The sequence below is a fragment of the Papaver somniferum genome, chromosome 11 (assembly GCF_003573695.1).
Source record: "Papaver somniferum cultivar HN1 chromosome 11, ASM357369v1, whole genome shotgun sequence".
NCBI lineage: Eukaryota > Viridiplantae > Streptophyta > Magnoliopsida > Ranunculales > Papaveraceae > Papaver > Papaver somniferum.
In genome coordinates, this window is record NC_039368.1 from 91,502,690 (window position 1) to 91,515,050 (window position 12,361).

General features: G+C 36.0%; 1 protein-coding gene across 2 annotated transcripts; it reads left to right on the forward strand.

Annotated features, from left to right (window-relative positions):
* The first annotated feature begins 6,163 nt into the window (after positions 1-6,163).
* Positions 6,164-12,229, forward strand: LOC113322467 (serine-rich adhesin for platelets-like). Of its 2 annotated transcripts, XM_026570554.1 has the most exons (9): positions 6,164-6,452; positions 6,538-6,623; positions 7,383-7,527; positions 7,614-10,302; positions 10,391-10,464; positions 10,936-11,029; positions 11,126-11,184; positions 11,493-11,550; positions 11,770-12,229. In XM_026570554.1, exons 1-9 carry the CDS (start codon positions 6,399-6,401, stop codon positions 11,817-11,819), a joined length of 3,309 nt encoding a protein of 1,102 aa, XP_026426339.1. In that variant the 5' UTR covers positions 6,164-6,398; the 3' UTR covers positions 11,820-12,229. The 2 variants fall into 2 exon arrangements, with proteins under 2 accessions (XP_026426339.1, XP_026426340.1); XM_026570555.1 differs by lacking the exons at positions 10,936-11,029; positions 11,126-11,184; positions 11,493-11,550; positions 11,770-12,229 and adding an exon at positions 10,591-10,647.
* Positions 12,230-12,361: the final 132 nt, after the last annotated feature.

Below are 12,361 nucleotides of genomic sequence, written 5' to 3' on the forward strand. Positions count from 1 at the left end.
ACACAATTTTTAAGTGGGTATAATAATTTTGGAAAGGAGCAATCCACCAACACGAAGAGGGCATCCATGTTTGGAGTCAGTCCAAAGAACTAAGACCAAATGTCTCATGCGTTGTCTTTTCAAATTTCGTATTTGAATTTGAAATGTCAAAACCACTAACCTTTCCCAACAAGATTATTCCAGTATCCGTGAATGGAATGATTAAGAGGTATACTGTGACAAACGTCTATGCCCCCAAATCAGTAGCAAAGATGTTAAGAAGATCAAATGTCTTAAGATTGTTGGATAAATATGTTTGTTACCGATTCTCCAACGGTACAACTCGTGTATTATCCACACATCCGTTACAACTCTTTGTAACATGATTTTCATTTATGTATTACATCTTGTAATACCAATAACAAAACACGAAAAGAAGGATAGAAAACGATGATCAATCACAAAACTTAAACAAACTTACTTGGATGTATTGAGGCTAATAATCTCTTTGTTTAAGATATTTGATGCCCTGTATATAATGTTGTTACAGGTTTAGCGGCTTATGTCTCCAACATTCAACAATACCTCGATGTTTTTCGCAGCACTTCGATAATACCAAACAGCGAACGCGAATAGATGTAGCACAAACTCTTCTTTAATTCTTGAAGACACGTGCAAACTCTTAAATTTCTAGTATTAGTTTTATGGCTTTAAAAACACACTTGCAATGGAGAATGAGTGAGGTTTATATAAGTTTAAAGGTGACTCTTGGAGAAATCCTTTCATGAGGAGGTCACAACCCTTAGTGGAGAGTCACATCCCTTGGGATAAGACACTACATATTGAAAAGGTTTAAGTGATTGGACACATCCATTCACACTAACTAACTAACTAACTCATATTTCTATTCAAAATTTCAACAATTCAGACACAAAAATGTGTTATGGTGTTTTGTGTGTGTAGGTGTTTTCGAAAAATAAACATGTGTGGAAAAATTGGCTCGAGAAAGTGTTAAAGGCACCTGAAAAATTACTAAAGGCACCCCGGAATAAATGCTAAAAGGTCCCCCGGTTTGGATAGGGAGACTCCACTTTCTTCACCACTTCAAACATGATTTTTGGTGGAAAAAGAACCAACCAGCAGTGATATTTTTCTGGGCAGATTTTGATTGAGTTTTAACCAGAGATTTTCTTGAATTTGGATTGATATGGGCTTGCTGCATTAAAACAGGATTGGTAACAGGCTTTAAATCGAAGAAAAGGGAGTTTTCCACGTAGATTTCTGAAAACAAGGATGAGAGTTTCTCGGGATTAGTTTTGTTTGAAATATCGAAGTTGCACGGGGAGAGTTAACAGAGAATATCTTCTCTTCAAGATTTCATTTTTATCTTTGGGAGCAATTAGATGATCTAAAAACGCGTAAGAGATAAACGAAGAATAAAAAGTCTGTAACTTTTGGAAAAAGAAAAAAAACACATATTTCGTGGAGATTTAATTGATCTGTGGTGTATAAATATATCGTATGGAGTCACAAAAGTTAATACAGAGTGATTGGGGAGCCAGTAGGGAGCTCAGAAGCGAAGAAATTGAAATTACAGAGAATATTTTTACCGCTTCTGCAGCGAAGAACACAAAGAACATTTGATGCAGTAAAAGTGCCGCATATACCGTCACCTATTCTACAACAACAGAAGACCGTCGTTCACCGATCTTATTTTTTATGTAACAGTTCAACTGCAACGCTTATAAACGTTGCAGTTCCTTTGCTTTATTGATTTTTCTTATTTTTTTCATCTTTAAACACTTTTTGAGTAAGAGTGTTTAAAGCATGATGAGTTAAACCACATCACTGGGACAATGGAAGAAGCCATGTTTCACAATTGAATGGTAACTATATTTGATTTTTTTTTACTTTTTGCATTATTCTTAATTGATTTATGATATTCATCAATTAGTTGTGATTTTGTTTGATGATGTATGCTTAGACTTAGTGTTTTTAATACATCATGCTTATATTTTTCAATTAATATTTTATAAATTTACTTTTGGCAAAGAAATATAGTCCATAAAAGAACTATTATGAATCGTTATATGAACCAATTGAATTTTTCTAATGGTGGAATCCTGAGCTTCAGTTTCTCCCAATATCGTTATCATGTTTTACATATTTTCTAGTTTAAATTAAAATTAGGTCTAAAATCAATCTTCACAAGTCTGAGTGATCGAATCCTTTTTACCACTTTTCTACAACAATTTAAATCACAGCCATTCTTGAAGCCAGTTCCGACTATCTTTTACTTGATAGTTCGTGTATCCTGATCTTGTTCTTATTGATCTTCAAGGTTCTTGTTTTCTCATATCAGGAATGAGATAGATAGAAATCGTAAAGTTATTTTCTTATCAGACATTGTGATTCCTCAAGATAGATATATGAAACTCTTATCTATTGATTTTTTTGGATTGTTCTTGAGAGGTGGTTGGTAATTTAGGCTTCTCAGCTAAATGATTGTAAGTGTTCCGGATTCGTGAGGTTTTCTAGACTTTCTCTATTGCAAACAGATTTCCAAACCTGGATCTAAATATCAAAAGGGAAATCAAACAGGCTTATGTGCTAAAACCAAATTGGTATCAAAAGTCTTCACTTAGGTTGAAGCAAGTCTTAGGTTGTAAAGGACGCCAGTTAAGGGAATCAATCACGTAGAACCTTACGATGTTCAACAGATGTAATGAGCACGACTACAGCTGCATTTCTTGGAGGGTTAATTTGGTCTCAACTACATTCATGTTCGAAGTTTGATAGTAGGCTAGTGTCTGTAGCTTCTTAATGCAGTTTGGTATTCAGAGATGGATGAAGTCTCGGGGTTTTTCTGCAGGTGCAGTTTTCCTCGTTAACAAAACTTACAGGGTCTTGTTTCTCCTTTTCCACATTATATTGTTTTACCATTATAATTGGAATAACATAAGTAGTGTGTAACCAATCTAGCTAGAAGATGACAAAATATTTCTGGTGAAATAAAAGTGAGAACAAGAAAAGAATTTACCTTAGAAGATGACAAAATATTTCTCAACCTAAAGTGCTAGGTGGCATGAATATCAAGAAAAAAAGGTATTTCGAACAAATTTATTCTTACTAAAGAAAACCAATTCCTTCTTACCAAAGAAACTTGACTAAAAAGAGAGGGGGTATGCAAGATCTATGACGGAATACCAAAAGATCCGTCCACTATAAATTCTAATGTGATCTTTTTGGATAGAGATGGGTAAGAAGGCTAGATTGGGCAAGATTCCATCATAAAATTAATCTGGGGAGATATATGGTTTTCAACATTATTAACTTTTACTCGAAGTACCCAATTTGCTTTTACTAATATCTTTCAAGTTGCAAATTTGATGGATACTGATACTAAATCTCGGAATATGCAGCTGATTGCTACTCTATTTGATAAAAAAAAGTTAAGAAAATCTTAGAAACTAAAATTTCTACGACGGGAACAGATCACTTAAGATGGAAACCACATTATAATGGAACTTTTATTGCGAAATCTGCTTACAAGCCATCCAAAAAGTATCAATCGGGAAAATTGGATTAGTCACCAATCCCCAGTTCTGTGGAAATGTTTCTGGAACACTAAATTTCCTGTCAGTATCCTTCATTTTGTGCTGAAATGCATATATAATTGTCTTTCATTGGAGATAGACTTTTTTAGGTATTATTCTGGTACCAATACCCATTATCCCTTTTTTTGATAGGGGTATTGATAGCATGCAACACATATTTGTTAATTGTAGCTTTGCTAAGTGCGTTTGGAATGGGGTTGATGCTTCTGTAGGTCAGGAAATTGAAGATGCTAATATTAGGAAATGGCTTATATCTATTTTCAAGATTAACAATGCCAACATACATACTAATAAAATGTTAAGTTGGTAAGTTTTATCTTGTGGCAACTATGGAAATGCAAATGGTTGCATATATTTGAGAATGTCAAGGTTACATCTAACTAGGTGACACATTTTTCGTTAGTAAGAAAGATAACAATTTATAAATGTAGAAATACTTATATAGATGAGAATAATTGAGGACAAGAAGGGTCATATTCTCCTGTTACATCATGATTTTTACTATATTTGGTGATTTTATCAACATAGCCATTAAAATCAGTACTTAGATACTCCATTTTTGTAAAATTAAAATTGATCAATAAGTTCCGACAATTATTAAGAATATAGCTACTTAACCAGCTAGTCTGGTTTGAGCTTTTATTTAGAGAAAAGTAATACCATGTGCATCACTACTGATGTAGATGTTAGGAAGTCCTTTCGAACTGGATCATTTGATTGTTTCTAAAAACGCCAGACTTTCAACCTCATTCGGAGATCTGGCTACGCCTGAGACTGTTCTTTAACCTTGATAATTACTTGAAATATCCATTACACAATTTCCATCCCAGATTTCTTAGTAATTGTATTCATTTTTTTTGTAAAGTAGGGGTAAAGTCAACATTAAACGGACGAAGTAGGGTAACTCTAAATTGTCTTTTCCAACTAGGGGTAAAGTCAAAACGCCCTTAATCATATTATAGATTTATTAGCTAAGTACGGTAGGATTATGTCTGTTGTGGTTGAAGAATATGGTCTGCAAACTTACTTGTGCTTCAAAAAAAAAAAAAGAATAAGAAAAAAATATTTTTCTTGTTTCCTATCCACATTAATTCCCATCCCAACAATCATATGTACCGCTTATAGATCCTAAATACCATCTTTTGACATTTTATTTGAACCCACTAATAAATTTACCTAACAACAAATCAATTAATATCCCAATAATAGAATTACCGAACAAAATTAATCAAAATGAAGAAAATAAAAACATCAAAGTCAAAAATCACTTCTTCTTCTCCACCACAACCACTACCTTTTATGCTCCATCTCCACAATCCACCGCCTCCTTCAATAGATGTTTCTTTAATTGTTTCTTCTAGTTGCTTTACATATTGGGCATACTGGCTTTACATTGAATGACTATAGTTTCAACGACTATACTAAACTTTTTTAAATTTATTTTCTGGATGAACTGGTCGTTTATCAACGATCGGCTGTTAACATTTGTGGTTGTTCATCAACTATATTTGTTATAGACTTGCAGACGTCCGATTTTGGTTGTAGTGGTCTAAAATATAATGATGGCACCACAACAGATACCTTTTGGATTGTTGTACATCCAGGATTAGTCGGTGGTCAAATTTAGAGTTTTGGTGAACTTCTAACTTAAGTAAACTTGTTCCCAAAGTTTAGGAACTTAGAGGCCAAGTTATAAAAACTTGTTTCCAAAGTAAAGTTTTCTTAAGGGCCAAGTTTGTTTCTCTATATAAAAGGTTATAATTAGAAGTGTGGAGAGAATCCAACCTAGAAGAATGATAAATCCCTATGCTTAGGTTTTAGGTCTATCTGTTGAGAGGGTTGAGTGCTAACGTGAAGGTTAATATCGGTGTAAGAGAAAATTTTGTAGAAAGAGGATTTTGATGTTCTAGCGTGTTAAGGTTTACGGTTTTTCCCTAATTACTAGGTACTGTGAAGAAGATGTAGAAAAGAGTACATGAGGATGGTTTGAAGAATGGTTTAGAGAGTTGGTTTCCATGGTTTCTTCAATGATGTTATGTCTTGTTAACTTTTTGGATCTTGTCTTGGGTTGTGAAAAGAGCATGTACTGGTCTTTGATTATAATAGTTTTTCTGGTGGTGTTGGCCGTAGATGTAGCATGTAAAGGTGAACCGCGTATTTTCTGTGTTGTGGTTGTGTGCTTCTTTATCTTTTGTCTTTCTTCTTATTTCTCCATGTTTGGTTCAAATCACTATTTACCCTTTATGATCCCGTATTTTGTTGTACTCGGAATGCCAATACTCTCAACAATTATATCAGAGTCATTGGACAGGTTGGTGTCATTGAACCCGGAATTGAATGATAGTTTATTATTCAGGATTTTCCATAATAATAACAATACTGATTTGTCGATTGATTCGTTTATGTTCGAAGAATTAAATTTTTTAAGAAAAAAAATATGTAATAGTTAAATTCTAAGTTTTTTTTCTTGATCCGTCAATTCTAAAATTTACAAATACGATAGGTTGTTGAGTGTTTCATTTATGGAAAATTTTATTTATCAAAAACAAAAGGTTATTAAAGGGTTAATAAAAATGGAACAGAGAAATTAAGGAAGAAGACAAATAAAAATATTAATAGTCAAAATTAATTTGACTTTTGTAAATGGAGACGTGGGTGGCGAATAGAGTAACCCAAGAAAAACCCAAAATATTTCAAGCTCCCGGTTAATAGGTCTCCCCATTTGGTAACTTTTGTTTTCCATGATTTATTCTTCTCTTTTTCCCGCGATGTTACTATAGAAAGATATCATGTGAAGTTCTAATGGCGACCCCTCGATCAGAGAGCAACTTTATTTCATCCAAAGACGAACAAACAGTACTTCCCCGTCTCTTCCGATCATCTTCGTGAGATGCTCTTTTTTCACTTCACTTAACTCTATCTTTTTCTTTTTCCTGTTTAGGTTTATTTAGAAGATTGGTGGTTAATTAAGTCCGAAAAAGAAATTGATGGGAAAAGATTGGCTGTTGAAGGATTTGCTTTAAGAGAGTAAGTAAATAAGCTTATTTACATTGTTATGGTCCCCTGAATCATTTAGCCCGGTATTTGATTATCATAATTAGGGTTTTTCAATTAATTGGTTTCTGCTGTGGATGGATAATAGAGCCATGGAAATTGGAAAACTTATACGGCTGAGAAGTGAAGTTTGTGTGTGGATCATTATTCAGGGGGATAGAAAAAATTGTCGGGTTCCTTAATTGTTTACATGATAAACATAGTGGCATCACAGGATTTAAGTTTTCCTTTCTTTTTCAGCATCTTATTGGATTTAGTCCATGTTTGAGTGTTTTGGTTTTGGTGCATTTTACTCACTGGGTAGGTATAACTATGTAACTGGTACTCCAGGTTGCTCTAGATTTTGTTGGATAAACTGGAATTTGTAATTTGACGCTATGGTGCCTTGACTGGTTTTGTTAATATCTTTTACATACCCATTGAAGGGATTAGAAGAAATGGCAAGTCATTAATGTGATTATTTATTTATTTTTTGTGTGGGGGTAATAAGTCTGCATCCTTGTTTCTCCACAGATGAAACGTCCAGGATTTTCTTACATTCCGAACTTGTTTAACGCTTAGAATTCGTTTCGTTTAAATTGACGTTGTTTCACATTTCTCTCTATTTTCAAAATAAAATTGGTTGGCAGTGGTTTAACCAATGTTTTCTATGTATCGTTCATTTTTATTCCTTCTTGATGTAGTAGTATTTAATTCGCTACCATTTCTTTTACTGCTTTTCTGGTTCCTTAGCCCCCGATCTATGGGTGTGTTTTCCACTGCTCCAATTATCAAGAGATATAATATTTGCACTTTGAGGACGGCTGATGGGATCACTATTGTGACTAAGGGCTCTATAAACGCGTCTCGCACACTGGAAAATGGGTTTTCCTCGGAGGTAATAATTTTTATTTTACTGTTTTTATACATCTTCTCTTATGAGGAGTACATTGATATATTTATTGGCATCTATCTAATGAGCAGATGTGCAGTCTATTCCTTCTTGGATTTCCTTGGTCCTGGGAGACTTATTCTAATCCATGTGTTGAGGACGAATCCGCTAGCAGAGGTGTTACAACAAGTATGGATGCCTTTCTTGAGTCAACAACCATGCTTTCTTCTCTACCCAACTTCTTAAGAGGAAGAGCAGATACCAAGACGCGTGATCATATATTCTGTTTTCCTTGTGTGTCTGAGAATTCTGCACCCACTGAGAATGTTAGCGCCAGTCTGCTTGAAAAATGTATTGGAAATGCTTCGAGAAACCCTACGATGCCTGTTTTTGCTGATACAACATGCTGTAATCCTGTGTTGGGAGATTCTCTGCCAGAGAAAACACCTATTAATGAGGAAAGATCTGCAACTGAGATGAAACATGGACGTGAAGAGGATCTTCTATGTGGTAAAGATGGAGAAACTGTGGAAAAGGAAAATATTATTTTAGAGGAGGTTGAAACAAGTAAGCTAAAAAGTGATAGATGTATCCATCCTAAAAACAAATTTCTTGCGGAGAGATCATTTGAAGAGAACCTAGAAACCTCCACTGGTGGTCTTCGTGTCCTGTCGAATGGAGCTGTCGAGTCATCCGACGTCGATATGCTTGCAACCGAGGAAACTACAGTTAACAAAGAAAATTGTGGAGTACATGATGAGGGAACAATGGTAAACGAATACCATTTATTCCCAAATCAAGATAACCTCAAGACTGATAGTTGTAACGAGCCTGTCTTGCCATTGAATGAAGTCGTCAGGCCGTTCAACATTGAGTTCTTTGAAGCCAAGGAAACTTTGATCGGCAAGGAAGAGGGAACAGTGAAAACTGCAGGAAGTCCATCATCAGATAAGCAAGATAGCCTCAGTAATAGCTGCATAGAAGATGGTAAAAATGCGACGCTTTTCAGTACTTCAAGAAGAATCACCAGAAACGCTCTAAAAAATCTAGTAAACTATGGTAAGTCCTCAAGTGAGCATTGTGCGCCTAATGATGGTTTCGAGGAAAAGCATGCATCAACATCACCTAATGAAGGTCGTCCTACAAAAAAAATGAGGTTAAAGAAATGTATTGATAGTGTCACGAGGAATGAAGCCTCGAAGGATATCTTAGTACCCATTGCTAATGATTTGAACAACGATAATCCTAAAGAGGTCAGCGTGGTCTCCAAAGGCTCGTCCAAGGGTTTTGGGGATTCGAAAAGCAGCTCAAAAGGTCGAAAGAAGACTCGGGATAACTTGAGAATATCAGGAGCAGCAAACAACGTTGATGGTTGCTGGAATGAGTCCTTAAAAGCTGATTCCATATCTGTAGGGTCTGATGCGAGAACTGTTGATTCTTGTGAACTCATTGTCGATGTGCCTTTCTTGCCACTGAATGAAAAAGGTGTCAAGTCGTTGGACACTGAGTTGCACGAGACTAAGGAAACATCAATTGACAAAGAAGGGGGAGCTGAAGAAAATAAACAAGATAATCGCAATGATTCTGGCAATGAATCTGAAAGAGACTCTGTAAAAGAGAACTCTATCAAAGAAAAATCAGGAACTCCCGATGATGAAGTCCCTGGTGTGCAACTGAATGAAGAAGTTACAGAGTTATCTGTTCTTGAGTCGTTTTCAACTGAGGGAACTTTGACCAGCAAAGAAGATGGTGAAAATGTGAACATCTTACATCCTTCAAGAAGAATCACTAGAAACACTCTTAAAAATGTGGTAAACTACAGTAAGGCCTCAAATGGACGTCATGTGTCAAAGAAGAGCCTTGAGGAAAAGCGTGTTTCTACATCCCCCAGTGAAGGTTGTTTTAACAAAGATTTTAGGTCAAGCAGATGCGACCTTCCAAAGGACATCTTAGTACCCATAGCTAAGGATATCGATACTGCTGATTCGTCAGGTGTCAACGTGGCTCTTACTGTAAATCTCAAAAAGTCATCTAAGAGGTCTGGAAGTTCAAAAAATAGCTCGAAAGGTGGTAAGAAGACCAGGATAAACATGAAAAGTTCAAGACCAGCAAACTCCAGTTGTGGCTTTGATAATGGCAAGGCTAATTCCTTGAATGAGGCTTCAGCACCTACATGCTCTGATATGAAGAGTCTTAGTCCTTCCGAGGTCAATGCGGCTGTTCCAGGTAACATCCCGTATTCAACATTGGTTTCTGCCAGAGGATCCTTAAAAACAAAAGTTGGTTGCGAAAAGGGGAAAGGAATGAATTGCCATTCTATTTCTGGGTCCCAAGGCAGTAGTGTTATACAACTTCCTGGTAAAGATAAACCAAGACATGAATCTACTGCTAGTATTAAAGAAATTCTGCAGGAATCATTGTCAAAAGCGCCCCTTGCCGGGAGTCATGGCATCTTAGATATTGCGGGGAATTACATTAATCATACCATGGAGGATTCTCCTCGACAAGTAAATCTTAAAACTAATGCTAGTTGCTTATCTAAAATGGATATAGACACTCAAAGTGCTGCAGCAAGAACTCGCAGTAGGTTTAAAAACATAGAAGGAAAAGTCCATAAGAATACAATGTGTGGGGAACACCTGAGTGGAGGTCGTGTCGCAAGTCCTTCTATCTGTAAAATTGACGCCATGGAGGAAACAGCGGATTCATGTAAAGGCAGAAGAACAAACAACAGAGGCAAAATCTCAAGAAACAAGTCGAAGGTGGCCAAACCTACCAACAGTAAGATTCATTACAAACAGAATGAAGTCTACTCTGCTTTTATGGTCCTGATTTTACAAAGAGTAATGTACTAATGCTGTCCATGCAGGAGGCAGAAGTAGTTTAGATCAGCCAAATGATCGATTTCAAGAGACTGTTCCTGGAAAAAGAATGTGGAAAGAAGTGAGTTCTTACATTAAATTTGGATTACTTTTTACAAATTCCTTTTTCATGCCATACTTAAGGATTGAGAAGGTATCCTCAGAAACTGACTAATAGCTGACTAGTTTGACCTTGCTGGCTTCTTAGCAGTTCTCAGGTGCCTTTTGTTGGTGGAGCTTTAGGTGCTGAACTACACCATTCGACTCTTACCACATTAGCTTAGATAAGCCTTTTAAATTTCTGAATAAGCATTTTTTTTCACGCCACCAAAACATGTCTCTGGTATTACAGTATAGACCTTACTAGTGGCATGGTGGAATATATAATCATTACCCAACTACGTCGTTGTTCAGTGATTTTATTCACTACTTTACTTAAATTTTTTAGTGAGGCCATAACTTTTTATTTGTATTCAACTGTACAGTTTGGATAGGTTATCACAAAAAAGTCTAGCCTTGCACCCTTTAACATATATTTATTCTATTTGTGTAGGTATCCCCACCGCGTACTGCTGGGATTAACAGGAAGATGCAATATTCAAATACCCCAGAACAGTCTAGCCTAAGTCTCAAACGATCGAGATCTGGTGACTTGGATTTTGTGCCCCATGTTGCTTAATCGAACTCTCATTTCTGGTTAACTACATGGAAGTACTTTCTATTTATTGTCTTGTTTTTTGCAGGGAGACTACTTATACCTCCACTGGAATTTTGGCGGAATGAGCTAGTAATGTATGATAAGGTATGTGACGTTTTGCAGTGCCCTAAGGTCGTGACATGCTCAGTAGTTACACCCTATGTTTTTTTTCTAAATTCTCTTTTTCTCCTTTTATCCTCACAGTATGCATAACTTAATATACTTGCCATTTTCTGACTCTTTTTCACTTTCCTCATGTTTTCTCATGCATTTCAATACAGCCTTATTGTGTCCCTCTGAAGTTAACATAAAACTGCTTTAACCACCATGGTAGATTTTGAAATGCTAGTGGTAAATTCATTGCTGTGTTGCATTTTATTCTAATTGCATGGAACCTGCGCACATTGTTGCAGGATCGTAAGATAACTGGCATTCAGGAAGGCACGCCTAATGTTATAGATCATCCTATAGGTTTGTCTCATTTCAATTTCTGCACTTCATGATTCCACCCTCTCCTTTGATAAAAAATAAGTAATTAATTTCGTATACTGTATTGTGTATGTACTTTCTCTTGGAAACGAATGCCTTCTTGTTGCTGTACAAATATTGAGATTCTGCGGGGACTTTAGTGTCTCGTCGCAAAACACATTAAGGTTATTGTTTCTGACATACATTTTGTACATTTGACAGGTTCTAGGTCTGAGCCCCCAAAAACCAAAAGAAAGCTAGTGTACTCGTAGATATTCGAGTCATATTCTTGTCCATCAATGCAGAAGCAGCTCAAGTGTATGATGATGAGTAGCAACACAAGAAAAAAGAAAGCTATTTAAGTCTCGGCAGGGTTTTTTGTGTGGCACGGCTCACTTTTTGAGGGGAAGAGCTGAAAGTGAATGTTTCTTTCACATCGCTCTGTTCATCAATGCTCAATAGCCTTTCTCATTTCAATAATCATGTAAATGTTGAGGAGTTTCTTCAGATCTTACCAGCTAGTTCATGTCATCAGTGTATGGATCATGCAATCTTTCTTTTCTGTTTAGTTCCCAAACTTTTCTTGATTCTTAGGTTGTATATATACTTATTAGTACCTGCTTCTTCAGTGTAAGCGACTGGCATTGCCTTTTAAGTTAATAATTATAGTTATAGTTTTGCACCCCAAAGGCCTAGTTACTAGGTTCTGGTGCTGAGTGGACCGGGCATATAAAGGGGGTTTTAATTAATCAGAGTACAAATTTAGGGACCATTTGGTAAGACTGCAAAAACTTCACATATATTAGCCCGAAAC

What these genes read in the sequence shown, in the direction of transcription:
- LOC113322467 (XM_026570554.1), top strand. Translation starts at nt 6,399, where the DNA reads ATGGCGACCCCTCGATCAGAGAGCAACTTTATTTCATCCAAAGACGAA. An exon ending in AGCTAGTAATGTATGATAAG is followed by an intron (nt 11,185 to 11,492) that starts GTATGTGACGTT and finishes ACATTGTTGCAG; the next exon opens with GATCGTAAGATAACTGGCAT. An exon ending in TGTTATAGATCATCCTATAG is followed by an intron (nt 11,551 to 11,769) that starts GTTTGTCTCATT and finishes TACATTTGACAG; the next exon opens with GTTCTAGGTCTGAGCCCCCA.